Consider the following 16,511-nt stretch of genomic DNA (forward strand, 5'->3'; position numbering starts at 1 on the left):
AACTTACTACAAAATAGCTTTAGTCTACCTTGCTGCAATTTAAAGCAGTTTATTACGTCAAGGAAGAAATAAAACAGAAGGCAAAAATTAAGTCTATTTGTACAACTTTTTTTTTTTTTCAAAATAGCCTTTGATTATATTGTTGCAATTAAAGGAGTTTATTATGTCAAGGAAGAAATTAAACGTGAAGTGAAAATAAACAAGTAGTATCAGAGAATCAAACTTTTCATCAGAAACTGCAAAGTAGCATTAACAACAATGAAAAGCATGCACCAACAATGCAAGAGTTACTGAAAATTAATCAAAATGATAGAAATTTTCACTTTTTAATACTTAAGCACACTGGAGCTTAGCTCTTGCACTTTCTTTCCATTCAACGTGAATGTCAACATATTTGATGTAATTTAGGCTAAAAGTATTAAAATAAATTCTGAAGACTAAGATTTCTGAACTACTTGTATTAGAAATTAATTCCTGAGTCTGTAAAGTGGAGAAAACAAGATAAAGGTCTAAAAACTATCTTCATAAAGAAATAAAACAAGCTTTTGTGTTAAAACATTCTTAAATTTCTTTCAACAATGTCAACTTCTTTCAAATGCTTCTTAAGATTGTTACAACGTGATTGTAAGTTTTTTCCCTCAACTATCGACAGGGGTAGAAGTGATCAACTTGTAACATGAAAAATAAAGGACAAACATTGGACATGTTAAATGAATAATTTTACTGTGAAAAAATTAATAATACATATTGCTGAGCTAAAGCCTTTATTTTTGTATCTTAGGGACAGTTCAGAATTTTTTCAGGTAGTAAGACTAACGAAGTCATTTCTTTTTGCCGCTCCAGATGATCCATCAAACTGTCCAGCAAGTTGTCCAACTGGTTTCTCAACGTTTTCGACCCTCCCACAATGGGATGACATTCCAAAAAAAAAATTCAAGTATCTGCCATTTTTAAGCAGCCCTGAATTATCTTTTCTCGGGTCTTAAATAAAGTATGTATCAAGATATCTATAGTTTTTTAATGGTTTATTATTTTAAAAATATATAAGACAAAATATGGAAAAATAGATTAAAAAAAAAAGACAATAGCAAAAATATAGGACACTTTTGATGATTTTTTTGAAAATATAGAAAATCTGGGTTATATAAGACAGCTTCCACATTTGTATCAAATACAATAATTAAGAAAGTTCATCAATATTGATAGGCAAACATATTTGCTTAGTAACATTCATTAAAAAACAACATTTTATGTTGAAGGATAAATATGAAAGTACATGTTAAAAAATACTTTTATGCATTAGGCCTTATTTGCATAAGAGAAATGCTTCAAAATGTAAAATCAGTTAACTTACACCAGCAGTAGCTCGAGCCAAATGTGTTTTTCCACAGCCAGGAGGTCCATGAAGAAGAAAACCTCTGACAGGTCTCACACCCATAGCTTCAAATAATTGTGGAGATTTAAGATGTATGAATAGCTGAAGAACTTCCTAATTAAATATACATTTGTTAATGAGAAGCCACTGTTGTATATAAATTATTTGCAGAGCAAACTCATATATACTTTCAGTTACTTATATAAAATTCAAAACTGAAGGAAATATTTCAGCAAATAATTAGGGAATCTAATTTTATGAGTTAAAGACATTACTTGAAAATATTTTAAACTTTTTTTTATAAATGCCAATTACTTAAAATTACAGGGATAAATTACTCCAAAGAGATTTAAATTTTCTCTTTATGTTTGGATAAGACTTCAATGAACAATACTTTTTTTCATCGTATATAACAGCACCAGCCTCGTGATTTGATCTTAATCTGCTGCTTTCCCTCTAAATAATTTAAATTCCTTAGTTACATTATGAAATACATTACACTAAACTACATTAAATTCAACAGAATTTTGCACATTTTAAAACACAAAATTTTATTCCACACTAAACTGAATCATATGCAGTTTGTTTAGATCAGGGATTCTCAATTATTCAGGCTCTGCCTTCCCTACTATGTGGGATCAATACCATAAGTACAATTGGAATTTTAAACTGATGCTGGTTAGGGTTGCTCAGGCTGCTTATTAGATGAAAATATAGATAATTTAGTGCATAAAAGTTAACGTAACTGTACTTAAATCTATTTTGAACACATTATTATTGGAACATATGAAATCGAAGAATCAAAGAACGAAATACAAATTAATTTGAGTTAATCCAGGATCTAGGCTAGGTTAGCATCTAATGCTAATCACTTGCACAACATAAATGGGAAAACTGCCAATTTTTGATCCAGACAGGTTTTTAATTATTAGGTTATAACTGTGCTAGGTTCGTATTATATTCGTGTCTCCCCAGGGGGGAGCACCTCCCAGGTTGAGAACCACTGGTTTAGATGACCACACTCTTACTTAGCCTAACCTTTGGTCATGTAATAAGGGCCATTTCTCCTTTATTGCTACGGCACACTGCTTGATCGTTCAATAACCAGTTTACTTAATTACTGTAAAATATAGTATATACTTTTTAGTTTAGCAAAATATATACAGTGCACTTCCAAAAATTGCTTGCAGCAGTTTATGCAACATTGTTTAGCAAGCTTAAAAAAAAAAAAAAAAAAAAAAAAACCTTTAATTCTAAACTTTTTTTTTCTTTTCAAAATAGGTCAAAAAAATATATTTTCTTAATGTTTTACCATAAGCGATTTGTCCATTCCTCCAACATCATCAAACGTCAAAGAAGAATGCTTCAGAGTTAAAACTAGAAAAAAAAAAAAATCTAAAATGCGGCAAATATAAATATAATACAGGAAAAGAAAAATTACAAGAAGAATCAAATTGTATACAATAAAGAGGTTATTTCAGTTAAACCTGTTTAAACTAAAAACCACAATTACATCACACTGCAATATTTGAATTGCCTTCATCAATAGTTAAGGTCAAAAAAAAAAGCCAACATGAAACGAAACATTGAGTAATTTTTACTAAAAAGTAGTTTAATAATGAGCTTTACATTAGATTTCACTAGCATTTACTAGCATGGTCACAGCATTTTAGATTCATGCTGTGACCGGCCAATATGGCAAGTTGTCAATAATTACTTCTGACCTAAATTTACTTCTAAAAATCATGCAATTCATTAAAAATTAGTATAATATATTTTACAGAGGATTTTCAGAATTGCATATTTGTGAATAAAGACATCTACTTAACCCTTTCCGGCGCGGTGGTCACAAAAAAGGACACCAATTTTAAAAATTTCTTAAAAAAAAGTTTTTTCTTTAAAACTCCAAAAATTGCTGCATTAAATGCCTTTATTTCTCTTTAATGCACACAGATGGCAGCACTATTAAATGTGACTCTTTTTGTTGGCTTAATTTCTTGTTTAAAATACCTCGATTTTCAAGCTCAAATACAATATTTTTTTCAAGATTTTAAAATTTACACCATAAACTAAATTAGTCAACCATTTTCCCTCAGGAATCCTGAGCTAATCAATCATAATTTTGCAAAAGATTCCAGTTCATTTTTGAATGCATAAACAAAGTTTCTTTCCAGGTGTCCCCAAATGTGGACACCGCCCGTCTAGAGCATTGATCTCACTGTTGTGGGTGAGAGATGTAATTTGATACATTTCAGAAAAGGAGGACCAAAAGAATAGTTTACAATGGGCTTTTGTATATTTATTTTGGGTTCTTGACCCAGAACAGGTGAATTTGAAGGTCCATGACTGCACACATTTGAGATCTGCTTTTCCTACCAGACAGTTGTATACTTTTTTATTATCAGCTTTGATATTATTTTTTCTGTAAATGGTATTATACAGTCGTATTTTTTCATTTAATATTTTATAGCACAAAAGGAATGCACATAAAGGAAGAACAATGTGCCAAAAATATTTTTAACATTTTAAGTTGCTTATTTAGATAATTTTATATAATCTATATGAACTTTCTTGAATTTTACTTCATCTTTATCTTGGAATTTTTATAGTAAAAATATTGAATTTTGTATTCTAAATATTCTTAATGGCATAAATTATTGAAATAATTAGTAAAAATGCTTAAGAGCTTAAAAAATTTGAAATTACTCCAATTGTCATACGAGGTAAACATAACCACTTCAGAAAACAAAATCTGCTCTAGGAGGGCGGTGGTCACAAACGGGGACACCACCCCCAGCTGGAGGGGGTGAATTAAAAAAAATTTTGACTGTAAAATCTATGTCCAGATAACCAATTTATCCCATCCATTGTGTTTTTTAATTATATTTCTAAAATTTTAATGACCTGCGCCTGTAAGGGTTAAAGACAAAAATAGCATAAAAATATAAATTTACAGCATGCAATCATTTACTATTGCTTGACTCATAACATGACAATATTATGTGTAAAAGTTAAGAAAAACTCAGCATGTAAAATTAATACAAGGTAAAATTGGGTGATGCATTTCTCGTTATAGACATTTTTAAACAGAATACATTTTAACCTACTTTTTTATGCTCCATAACATATGGAGGGGGAACTTTAGAGCTAATATTTAGTGTCAATTTTTTAGTATTATTGTAAACTATTATTCTTTTCTTTCTACTTTCTTTTTGAAAAAAGCTCAAAAGAGAACATGATACGGCTAGAAAATGTGAAGTTTTGACATTATTCAAAAAATGTTTGCTACAAACAGAACTCTTTTACAACTGGTAGATTTCTAATACAGTAGAGTCTCAAAAATCCGATGTTCAGCTTAATTTGAGGTGCCTTTGTTGATATTTTAAGGCAGTGGCGTAGCTAGGGAGGGGCGGAGGGGGTGGTCCGCCCCGGGCGGCACTTTTTGGGGGCGGCAATTTCACTTTTGATGTGAAAAAATTTAACGTGTTTTCCCAATAAGGAAATCATGCTTTTGATCTATTACTGGAGGCAAAAAAGAAGAGGGGGCTTCAAGCATCTTTTCTATAAGCATTACTAAAAATTGCTTAAAATTCCGAATTTTGATTTAACTTTTGGAATGTTTCAGTGGGGCTCTGAATTCCTTTTTTTTTTCTTCTGCACAGGGGCATAGCTAAGGGGAGGGTTTTGGGGACAACACCCCCCCCCCTGGAAACGTTTGTCTCAAAGAGAAAAAGAAAAGAAAAGAGAAGAGAAAGAAAAAAAAGAAGAAAAAAAGAAAAAGAAAAAAAAAAGAAGAAAAAGAAAAAAATCAAAACGACTTTTTTCTGAGTAACAAAGGTCAAAAATTCACTTCGCTTCCCCCCCTCCCCAAAATGCCATTGAAAACCTGCTCCTCAAGCATAAAGACGCCTCCCTCTGCTGCGACAATTTTTTAATATTTGACTAAAATTTGACACTTCGCTTTAGAAATGAGATTGATTTGTTAAATCCACGTATATGTCTGCAAATTGCTAAATATGTTTAAATTTATGAGTGGCGCAGTGGGAATATTGCATACAGTTGAATCTGTATATTTCGGATTTCACAGGAAAGAAAAAAATCGAGATAAAGAGGTTTTGAGATACAGGGGCTTTAAGAAATTTTATAGAAATTTGGAATATGATGGTGAAAGTTTGAAATCAATACTAAAGACAATGTGGGCTCTTGATTAAAATTCCTCTGTATTAGTTTTGTTAGGTATTTATTCTATTATTACATTATTAAATGCTTTATTGCAAGTTTAAGGAATCATTTTGACAGTATAAGAAATGTTAAGTATATCTTTTTCAAGAAAAAGTCTTATTGCTTTTTGGCTCCTGATTTTTTTTTCTTTCTGGATTCATTATTTATCCTCTTAAGGTTAGCAATTGCTGCAAATCTAACTTGGCCAATATTCTACGATTTTCCTTTTTTCATCACTTGAAAAAATCTTATACTTTCTTTTTACTCCTATCATTTGGGTTTTCTAAGGAATCAGAATTTTAAGAAAGAGAGCAACCAAAGAACAGTACTAATCCAGATAACAGAGCGAAATGGCTTTTAACTTGAATGATCTTTAACCATGAACTTGAAATGTTCATCTTAAATGTCAGACCTGTGAATTTCACCCATTTATTCTTCTTCCAAAAAGTGCGCGAAACGACTGTCCTTTTGTTAATCTTCCTAGAAAGCCTATTCGTAGAACACATTTTTCCGTTTTTTCCACTGCCCCTCAGAATACCTCTGTTTCTGAGTTGAAGAAAATGTTTTTGGTTGCTGCTTTTTAAAGATCATTGGGCTTCGAGTCCGAAAATGATGCAGAAATTGGAATTCGAGCTGATCGAGGTTTTTCTTGGTCTGGTCTCGTGTGTGTCATAGGTCATAGTCAAAACGACCTTTGTTAACCAGAGTATCCGTTGCAATCACATTGATTTTTCTTCTAGTATTCTTTTGGAAACGTACAGTCTGTTTAAAATAGTACATTCTAAGTGAAAGTTGATGCATAATGAAGCGAGCAAAACAGACAACAAGCTTTTTTAAACCCAGAGAAAAAAAAATGAAAATGAAGAAAAGGATTGCTCTAAAAAGAGAAAGTTAACGTCATCTGAAGAAAACGAAGTACAGTCTGCAAAGCAGCCCTAGTCCTATCGAACCCTTCTGAAGATAATTTTATTTTAATTCGAAAGAAAAACTGCATAGCATTACATGAATAAAATGCCAAAAAACAAAATGAATCTAGAGTATTTCTGTTAGCTGGGTTCGCATTAAAAAGTAGAAAATAAAAAGACTTCTGTTTATAACACTCGAAAATTGCTGTTGCTCTTTCAAATAGATATTTATGTAAATTCTAAAGCAGCTAATAAAATTAAAAATAGAAACTTGAGAGAAGAACAGATGGTATGCAGCTTTGAGCAAATAACTTTCTACCGCCTACATTTCTTACCTAATTTTTTTATTCAAATTTTATTAACTGCTTTAAAATTAGCACAAATGTAAATACATAAAAAGCAACATATAAATATAACGATATGAAAAGCAATTTCATTTTTTTTCAGGTATAATTCAAGAAGTATTTTTTTATTTTTTCCATACTTTTAGTGCAAACCAAGTTAGTAAAAATAGTCTTTATAGTCTGACCACCGATGAGATTGAAAGTCAAACATCCAGTTTACAGGCGGAAATGGAAGCATCTATTAGCTTTCAGGGATGCCAGCTTTTGTAGATGTGTGTTAGCCTCTAAATTAAGCACTCACTTTGAAATGAACGGAACATGCTCATTGGTTTGGATTGACTGGTTTTGACAAGATCGTTGCTAGAAAATTTCACTTTAAATTAAATGGAGGGAAAAGAAAAAAAAGTTGAATTTTCCATAACATTAGAAAAATATAAAAAAATTTCTTTGCTTTTTTTTTTGTTTGACACAAGTATCCGACTTGGGGCATTCCATTCCAAAGTATGTAAGTTTCACCTCCCTCTTATTTTTTTAATACTAAAAAAAGTTTACACACGCACACACACACACACACACATATATATATATATATATATATATATATATATAAGAAATAAAAGTAGTAACCCCCCCCCCCCCCCGAAAGTCGGGTCTAGCTACGCCTCTGCTTCTGCAAGAAAAATAAGAAGGAAAAAAATAAGTTTCTTTTCTTGCTTGTTAAAATCTTATTAAAATACTTTTGACTCTATAACGTGTCAACTGTTTCCCATCAAAAAGGGCGGCAATTTGAGGAACCGCACTGGGCGGCAAAAAGTGTAGCTACGCCATTGTTTTAAGGTATACTTTTTATGAAGAAAAAATATTTTGCATTAAAATCTGAAAATCGTAATAGCTTGCTACGTAGAACTTTATCTACTAGAATAAAGTAATAAAAAGGTATTGAATGGTTGATGTCAATAACGCCAAGTGGCATGAAATATTTAGTGACTACGACTATTAGAGATAGATTTGGACATGCAAAAAATGGTAGCAGATTGGATTAAAAAAAAATACTTGAAATAAAAATATTGTTTTGCTTCAAAGAATGAATAAACAGCTCTTTTGGAATATCTGATTGTAATAAAAAAAAGGAAAGTGGACAAGTTGATGCCATATGAATCATATATGCGAAACTTTAACATTGTATGACGAACTGTTTTTGTGTTGTGTGAGGTACATAAGCATATACACATATATAGACACAATTGTCATGACAAAACTCATCCATTTTTTGGTTGTCTGCAAGTTTAGACACAAATACATTCAGATATGAAGAAAAAACTAATCAAAATTTGTTTAGGGTTAATTCAAACATAAATTAATGCTGAAATTTGAGTGATAAATTTTTTGAAGAGACAATACTTCATTATTTTTGTGTAAGGCAGTAAAAGGTACTTGTCCTTATGTGGTCCAAGGAATTTTTTGGATATTCCAAGCTTTCAGTAATGCAAGGAGTCACAAGCCCCAATTACCTCGGATTTTGGAGACTCTACTGTATTGGAAAGAGCTATTGTGTGAAAAAAAGCTGTCAAAAATCTTTGTACTGAGTAAAATACGACATTGTGTATATTAGCAAAAACAAAAGCAATTAAAAAGAGTTAAAATTTAAGCAAATATTGGTAGAGCATAGAAGAAAGAATGTTTCACAAAGTCAGAACTAACAATCAAGTGAAAAAAAAACATGTATGGTGCTTCCCAGAAGTAGCCATCCATGACATGTGCCCCAGTTCCCCCCCCCCCCCAATTCAGTTCTGGATATGCAAAGCAAAAAACAGTCACAGAAATGGAAGATAATTGTTTATTTTCTACCAGAATGATTTAATTTCCTTGTTTTTACTAGACAATCCGTAAAAATTGTTGGACAAGTGATTCATGAAAGAATAAAAATATAATCAATGCTTAGTGTTAAAATGAAAGTTAATGCAAAATTTGAATAAGAACGTATTTTGTTTGAAAGGAAAATTTGTTTTCCCAAAAGCAGCACTAGAATGGTGTTCTAGTACATGCCGTAACCAATGCACACTTGCTACTGAACACTCACCAGTATTTCTTTTCACTTGATAAATTTTCTTAGGAGTTTTCCCAGCTGTTTTTGCTTTTTCTATATCTTCTACTTTACTATTCTGTTAAAAAAAAATAACAATCTAGAGAGTAAAAATCTATACACATTCAATGGTAAATATATAGAGAACATTGTAATTAATAACTTAAAAATGTGAAAAGAAAGTGAAAATCTCTTGAACCTGGAACTACACCAGAAATTAAACAAGGGAAGGCATTAGAGGATATTATATTTTATTTTTACTTTTTAATGGGCTTTCCATATTTGTGTAACTTTTGTGACAGTAAATAAACTTTTCCATTCCTGTCAAAAAGAGACAATGCGAGAGAAGACGGCATCTGACTAGTTAGGGTAAATCTAACCTGGCAGTGTTTTGTGAAGGCTATATACAGATTCTAATGACAGCAATATAAGTTAGGTTTTCCACAACTATAGTGCTTAATCAAATCAAAATACCCATTTGAGACAGCATGTGCCAATAATATGACATTGGAATGATTTCATTTGTTTAAGATGCATGTCTTTTTTATTCTTTAATCTTTGTTAACTAATGTAATTCGACCATTTTTTTGTTCAGTTTTTAATACATTACAAAATAACTCAAGTACTAGGTAAATCAAAAGATACTTTCTAAGCAAGGTATAGTGAATCTTAGTAACGTTGAATTAATGAAAGCAAGGGGACCCAAGAAAACAAATAAAAAACAGCAAAAAAAAATCCCTTTTTATGCGACATGACCCTTTGTATCCCAAAAAATTTTTGCAAAAAAAATATATATATATTCTGTCATACTGCATTTCTTCTAGAAATTATTGTACACTGACGACCCCCCCCCCCCCAAAAAAAAAAACAGAAGCTGAACCCACCATGATATTTGTGACCAATATTTTAGTTTTTTTTTAAACGTTTTCAGATTAATCAATTGGTTAGCTTGTTTTTATAACTTTCTCTAATTAAACTCTCGGAAAACAGTTGATCTATGGTAGCACCCCTCTTTCTGGTTTCTTAAATTCACAATACAAGAGCAGCTTCCATTTTCATAATTTTTGCATTTTCTTTAGATACTACTCGGTGAACTTTTACGGATTTCCTTTTCTTGACTTTTAATTGTACATATGGAAGATTCACTCATACCTAATTGTAATGCTACCTTCAACACATTTTATAGCTGTTCATGCACATAACCTTTAGCTTTTCTTTAATTATCATAAACTTTCTTTTTTTTCTTTCATCTTCACAAACTTTAGATGAAACGGCGCTCTTAGGTGTCATTATATTTCATCAACATTCACATTTAGAATGAAAAACATTAATGAAAAATGAGCAATGTTTGTATAAGTGATCTTCAGACAAGTACGATGTGGGAACTTCCGCTCTCAGTGATGCTAAAGGGATGAAGGTCCATTCACGAAAAAAAATATTACTAGAAAATAACAAAGCCAATACTTACACACCGAAATTCCCTTCGAAAATTTTCGTGTTGCGGGCGAGGAATTCGCATTAGATATAAAATTGTTTACTGGGGGAAAAATCGCGTTATAGCCATTTTGCATAAGTTGGATTGCGTTGTAGCGGGAGTCGACTGTACTTGAAACAGGTATGTCCAATTTTAACCTTGAGAAAAAAAACAAGACTGATTTTTTCGATTTAAACCACTTATTATGTCATTTAGTTTATGTTTTCACCTACATTAAGGTTCTATAGGGCTATCTATAGCAGCAGAAATCTAAAATATGATGTTTAATGAATGCAGAATTTAGATCTGTTTTACAAATACACATCAAGATATATTTTTCAAAAAAAGGCATGAAAAGTGGCAAATTATTGCATACAAGTGTTTCAAGGTTACAAGGTAGCTATTTTCAGTGTTAAAGAGATCAGCTTAAAAGGTGGAGGATCATCCAACAAAAGCGTAAGGGTTTTATCAGAAAGGATTTGCATTTTTTGTGTATATATTTCTTTTATCTTTTTACTTTCAGCAAACGTATTGTTGTATTACTTAAATTGACATTTGTTAGCATATTAAAACGTGTAGAGTTCATTGTTATGAAGAATATGGCACATGATTTATAAAAGCTAAAAAGACTGGCTTTTTTTTCAAAAAAGACCAAAAAAGACTGGTTTTTTTAATAAAAGCCAGCTGGCCTGGCCTTTTTTAAAAAAGACCGGCTTTTTTGCAGCCCTGATATTTAAATACTTGTCTATTTGAAAATCAAGGTAATAATTCTTATTTATTAACACTTTGTCAATGATAATATTGATGTATATATAATTTAAAAATAATTGCAATGAAATTGATAAAAATTTTTGCTTGTATTTTTATTTATTCATAGGAATTTTTTAAAAGATTAATTCTAAATTTTTTTCATTGAATTCATTTAGTAGCCCATTCATATCTTCAATGGCTCATTCAGTCCCATGGGTGGGGATGAATGGGCCAAATTTCTATATTTTTATTTTCCATTATCATTCATTCTAAACATTTTCTAATCCAACTTAAATGACTTTTTTATTTCACCGAATAAGTAAAGTAACTAAAAAGCCAATTCTGAGCTAAAAAAAAGTATTAGAAAAAATTACAAAAATTAAAAATTAAAAAATTTGCCCATTTATTACCACTCTCCCCTACAAAGGCCATTAGAACATTCTATGTTAAAATCCTTTTTTTGAAAACCATATGCACATCATATGAATGTGCAATTAGGAGATGATAATGATATATAATTAAATGTTAACTTTGACTATGATATAAAAAAAAACACTTATTTGAAGATTTTTAAAGAAAGGAAACATTTTTCAGAATGTATTTTTCTTCAGACAAATGTTTTTTTCCATACAACATTTGGTGAAAAAAAATTGAAATTTTTAACAAAAAAAACAAGTTTTAATTTACCTCTTCAGTAGATGAATTACAATTACTTTCATCCAAGTTTCTCTTTGTGTCATTCAATACAGCAACTGGACTATCGAGCTTTGCTGAGATATCCTTTTTGTACAATGATAACAGTTTATCGTTCAGTAAATTCACCTTCTAAAGAAAAATTATGATTACTTAAAAAAAGATGATTTAATAAGAGATGAATATGCATATAAATACATGAATTCAGTACAAAACAAAGATGCATATTAACTATTATTTTTTTGCCTGTTTAACAGTAACAATTGAAGGGTATAGATGCAAAGTAGGTACTGTAAACTCCTGACTTTCCAAGGAACCGGGTGGCACAATAACCGTTCCCAATGTTCCCCTAAGTTCTAGGTTTGTTCTACAGGCTACAGCACCATACATTTAGTATACTAAACTTGAAAGGAGTTGGTGTGGGAAATTTTATGAGATACAACTACAATAATAATTTTTCAGAAATCAGGATACAAAATTTCGTCAATTGCAACCGCAGGAGATTTTTTTTAATGCAATTCTAAGTCATAACCCTAATATCATAATTAATACCCTACACAATATCATATTATACACAAATGTCGGTATTTTGTGAGAATATAGTTCACAGAAAAATAAATATCCAGATAACTACCCTCTTTGGGTACTTACCCAGATATACGTAGCCCGCCCAATAAATATCCAAACTGAGGCCCCAAAAAATGTCAAAATTTAGTTCACATTGATTTTGCCCCTTTCAAAGTACTCTCCATTCGTTGCTATGCACTTATCCCATCTTCTTTTCCACTCGTTAAAGCACCTTTAGAAGCCCTCAGCAGTTATAGGCTCTTTAGTTGTCTAGTCGTTTTTCGTTTTATTGAGTCCAAATCTTCCCAGTGATGTCCCCTCATCACATTTTTGAATTTTGGGAGAAGGAGAAAGTCAAGGGTGCGAGATTTGGCGAATAAAGAGGATGATCAAGGATGATGATTGAATTTTTTACCAGAAAATGGCATACAATCAATGCTGAATGTGCTGGTGTATTGTCATGGTGAAAGATTCATCCTCCTTGAGTCAAATTTGGTCGCACATGACAAAAACGATCTCTCAAACGCTTGAGAACTGAAAGTGTGTGTGATTTTAGTCAACTTCCATTTTCAACAAATAATAAACAAGGTCAACAGTAGGGGTGTGCAACATCAGAATTTTAATACTGCGATATATCGCTCTCCAAACATCGATATTTTCAATATAACAATATATTTTAGCAGTTTATTCTAATAATATAGCTACAGCAAGGATTCGCATGTGTGTGTCGAGGGGGGGGGGGGAATCATGAGTCAGGACTGTACCACAGAAACTTTTGGAGAAATTACTTAAGAAGAGTTTAAGTATTTTTGGTACAGATGTGATATACCCCCCCCCCCCCCATTTGGCGACATCCGATTTTTTGCACAAAATTGAAATATTTTTCTCGCCAATGAGGCGATAAATTTTTAAGCATGGCATCCCTGGTGAAACTAACCTGTGGTTGGCAACGCGAAGGCAAACTTGTCCGAACTTGTTTACTTGGGTTCTTGGTTTTACGCAGGAGAGATACGTGTTGTTTTGTGCAATATACCTTACAGGAATGCTTATTTTGTGTTAGTTTAGATTCAGTAGTTGTGTTTTGAAGTAAAAACATTAGAAAATGCCAGTTTCTTCAAACTTGAAGGTTAATTAAAAGTTAACTCCAACGTGGTGTGTATCTATAACGCGCCATTGTCAGATGATGTTTTGTTTTGGACTGAGTGTGAGGATTTATACCATAAAAAGGTAAGTTCTTTATTTTAGAATTCACATAAAAATTCTCACTTCGGAAATTCTTTGTTTTTTACAAATCCTTGAGGGGTTCTTGTAGCTTTTAACTTTATTTTTACTGTATGTTAATTAATTTTACAAAAATAGTTTGGTTATTTTGTTCTAAAAGTTAATCCTTATCGATGCCACGAATTATTTAGACATTAACGTGCCTCCTTTAGGTACTGAATTTTAAGTTAACAATTGAAAGTTCTTTCGGTTGTACTCTTAAAAATGCTGAATTTTATTAATAAATCTGCACAATAATGGTGCATATTTCACACTTAAAACTGCCATTATTGTACACTGAACGGAAGGAGCCACCCTTGGGTGTACATACACATGAATATGCATAATATACATAAATATACATAATTGTGACCATACTCCGACTGTAATGTATATTAACAGTCGGAGGGATAACGGACCGAGCGAAAGCGAGGTCCTGGCGAGCCCGAGGTCTCATAGTACTTTCGTAATGAGACCGAGGCAGGGCCGGCGAGCCGAGGTCTCATTACGAAAGTACTATGAGACCGAGGGCTCGTATCCCGGAGAAATGATGAAAAAAAATTAATGCATTAATTTCGACTTGTAATTAATACAATAATTTATTTCATTGTATTTTAATATGTTTACAAAAAACCCCGGCCCTGTACATTTTTGAAGCATATATTCGTGATATTTTTTGTTGTGCTTTTATGTTGTTTTTATATATATTGTGTTCTGAAGTGCTTTGATCATGTTTTTTTATCTGATTTTTTCCTGTTGGCGCTAAAAAAAGCATCGCTAAGAACGATGTATGACGTATGTCGTCATACATCGTTTTCTTGGCGACGCTTTCTTGGCGCCAAGAGGAAAAAGTCGCCAAGGGTGGGGTATATCACATCAGTTCCGTATTTTTATTAGTGGGTTGCAATTCTTGAGGGAAAAGGGGGCTTGGCAAAATTGAGGTCTGCCATGACAGTCGGGGGGAATCGGCACCCCTAGTTACATCATCTGCATATTAAGATATGCAACAGATAAACGCCATTGGACATTTCGAAAAGAAAATGTTCCATTGATTTATTCGAACAATAATAGCTAAAGCAGGTGTGCCCATTGGGGGGGAGGGGGGTTTTGATGAGGAGTATACAATTGAAATTAGAAATTAAGTTACTTTAGAAGGAGTCTATCCTCTTCAATAAAATGTCACATTTTGGGAGAAGCGGAAAAAATTTGAGGGAGGAGGGGGATTTATGCAAATAATAATGGCAATATATAAGAATAAAAACAGCCCTTGCAGGGGGGGTGGAGGTCATGAGACAGACAATGCCATTGAACTTTTTACAGAAATTTTCTTATAAGGTTTTTAACCCATTAAAAAGATGGTGGCATTTTTCTTTTGTTTGGAAGGAGGGGGTGAAAAAATTGTGAGGAGCCACTGCACTTGGGGAGGAAATGAGCACAGCTACATATACAGTAAAAGATCTGCAATACAGAAAAGTCATCGAACATCTTGATAAGTAAATGTTCCAGCAATTTAGGCAAATAATAATGCCTAAAGCAGAGTACCCAATCGGGGGGGGGGGGGGGGGGGAGAGGTGTTGAAGTTAACTATGCCATTGAAATTATCAGGCAACTTATTTTAAAAGTATTTTAATCTCTTTAGTAGGGTTTGGGAGGAGTGAGGGGTGTTCGGTAAAATTAAAGGAGGAGGGCCATTGCACTAAATGGGTTTTGGCTGCCCTAGTATTATCATCTATACAGTGAAACTTCGATACGTCGAACTTCGATGAGCCAAAAACTTCAACAAGCCGAAGTGAATCTTTATCCCCGTCTAACTGAATGTAGAACTAATATTGTACTGCGCCATGATCCTCCCTAGGTGGATTTTAGTTTGACATCATTTGGAATTTATGTTATGCTGCTTTCCTTCTTCCTACAAAGCAACGAAAAATTGGAACAATGTCAATGAATTGCGTAGAAAGTTTTTCGGATGTGTAGGGAAAATGAGTATCTCAATCTCCAGATACTTTTTTCCAATATAACATAAGCGTAATCAACAATTTTATTTTGACCACAACTTTTCACAACCATAGTACTATTGCAACACAGTAATAAGTAATAAAAACATTTAAGTTCAGAAGTTTTAAGCAACTGTTCACAGTAGATCAAAAGATTTTTTACGTTGTTGAAAAAAAAAAGCTTTCATCGTTCGCTTTATTTTTGTGCAAAAAGAATACATAATTCAACTAACCTCAGCTGCATTTTCATTCTTTGAATCAGGAGAAGGTTTTTTATTTTCCCGACTAAGGTTATTATCAAAAATTTTCCGTTTCCGAGCCATCGAATAGTTCGTTATAGGTGTTTTTTCTGCTATGTTTACTGTAAGTTGAATAAGAGTCTTCAGACTCCAGGTTGATGAGAGGACTGCGTGAAAAACGCCTTGCCTCTGCTTATGTTTATTGTAAGAACGTGGTTTTATTTAGGTATTTGAAATACAGTCTAAGCCACAGTTAACTTATGTACTCCAGTTGCAAAAAAAAAAAAAAAGCAATTGATTCACGGGTGAAAAAAATGCGTTCTACAAGATTTGAAAGAATTTCAGCTTCTTTTGATCTCTAAATATGATATGTATTCAAAAATAATATTTATTTATGATACTTTTGAAAATTAAAGTTAAAGGCAGCCAAGTCTCTTTCCCTGTGACGTCATATATTTTCACTGCTTATTTTCATGAATGATTCTGGCAACTTCATTACGTTAATTCGAGTCTTTAATGCTGCCATCTAGTGATTGACAGTATAAGTAGACAAGAACTAATATAAAACTTAACTTACTGCCTTAAGGTTGAGATTTCCAACTATTC

General features: G+C 32.2%; 1 protein-coding gene across 1 annotated transcript in view; it reads right to left on the bottom strand.

The window, feature by feature from the left end:
- Window positions 1–16,091, bottom strand: part of LOC129234557 (nuclear valosin-containing protein-like) — a 54,624-nt gene extending 38,533 nt beyond the window's left edge. Inside the window, exons 1-5 of the mRNA XM_054868575.1 lie at window positions 15,900–16,091; window positions 11,840–11,977; window positions 8,926–9,007; window positions 2,688–2,752; window positions 1,355–1,489 (exon numbers count right to left, since the gene is read on the bottom strand). Coding sequence (XP_054724550.1) covers window positions 1,355–1,489; window positions 2,688–2,752; window positions 8,926–9,007; window positions 11,840–11,977; window positions 15,900–15,989 — 510 coding nt within the window. The 5' untranslated portion in view covers window positions 15,990–16,091. The remainder of the gene's footprint in view (window positions 1–1,354; window positions 1,490–2,687; window positions 2,753–8,925; window positions 9,008–11,839; window positions 11,978–15,899) is intronic.
- Window positions 16,092–16,511: the final 420 nt, after the last annotated feature.

The sequence above is a fragment of the Uloborus diversus genome, chromosome 1, assembly GCF_026930045.1.
Source record: "Uloborus diversus isolate 005 chromosome 1, Udiv.v.3.1, whole genome shotgun sequence".
NCBI classification, from domain to species: Eukaryota; Metazoa; Arthropoda; class Arachnida; order Araneae; family Uloboridae; genus Uloborus; species Uloborus diversus.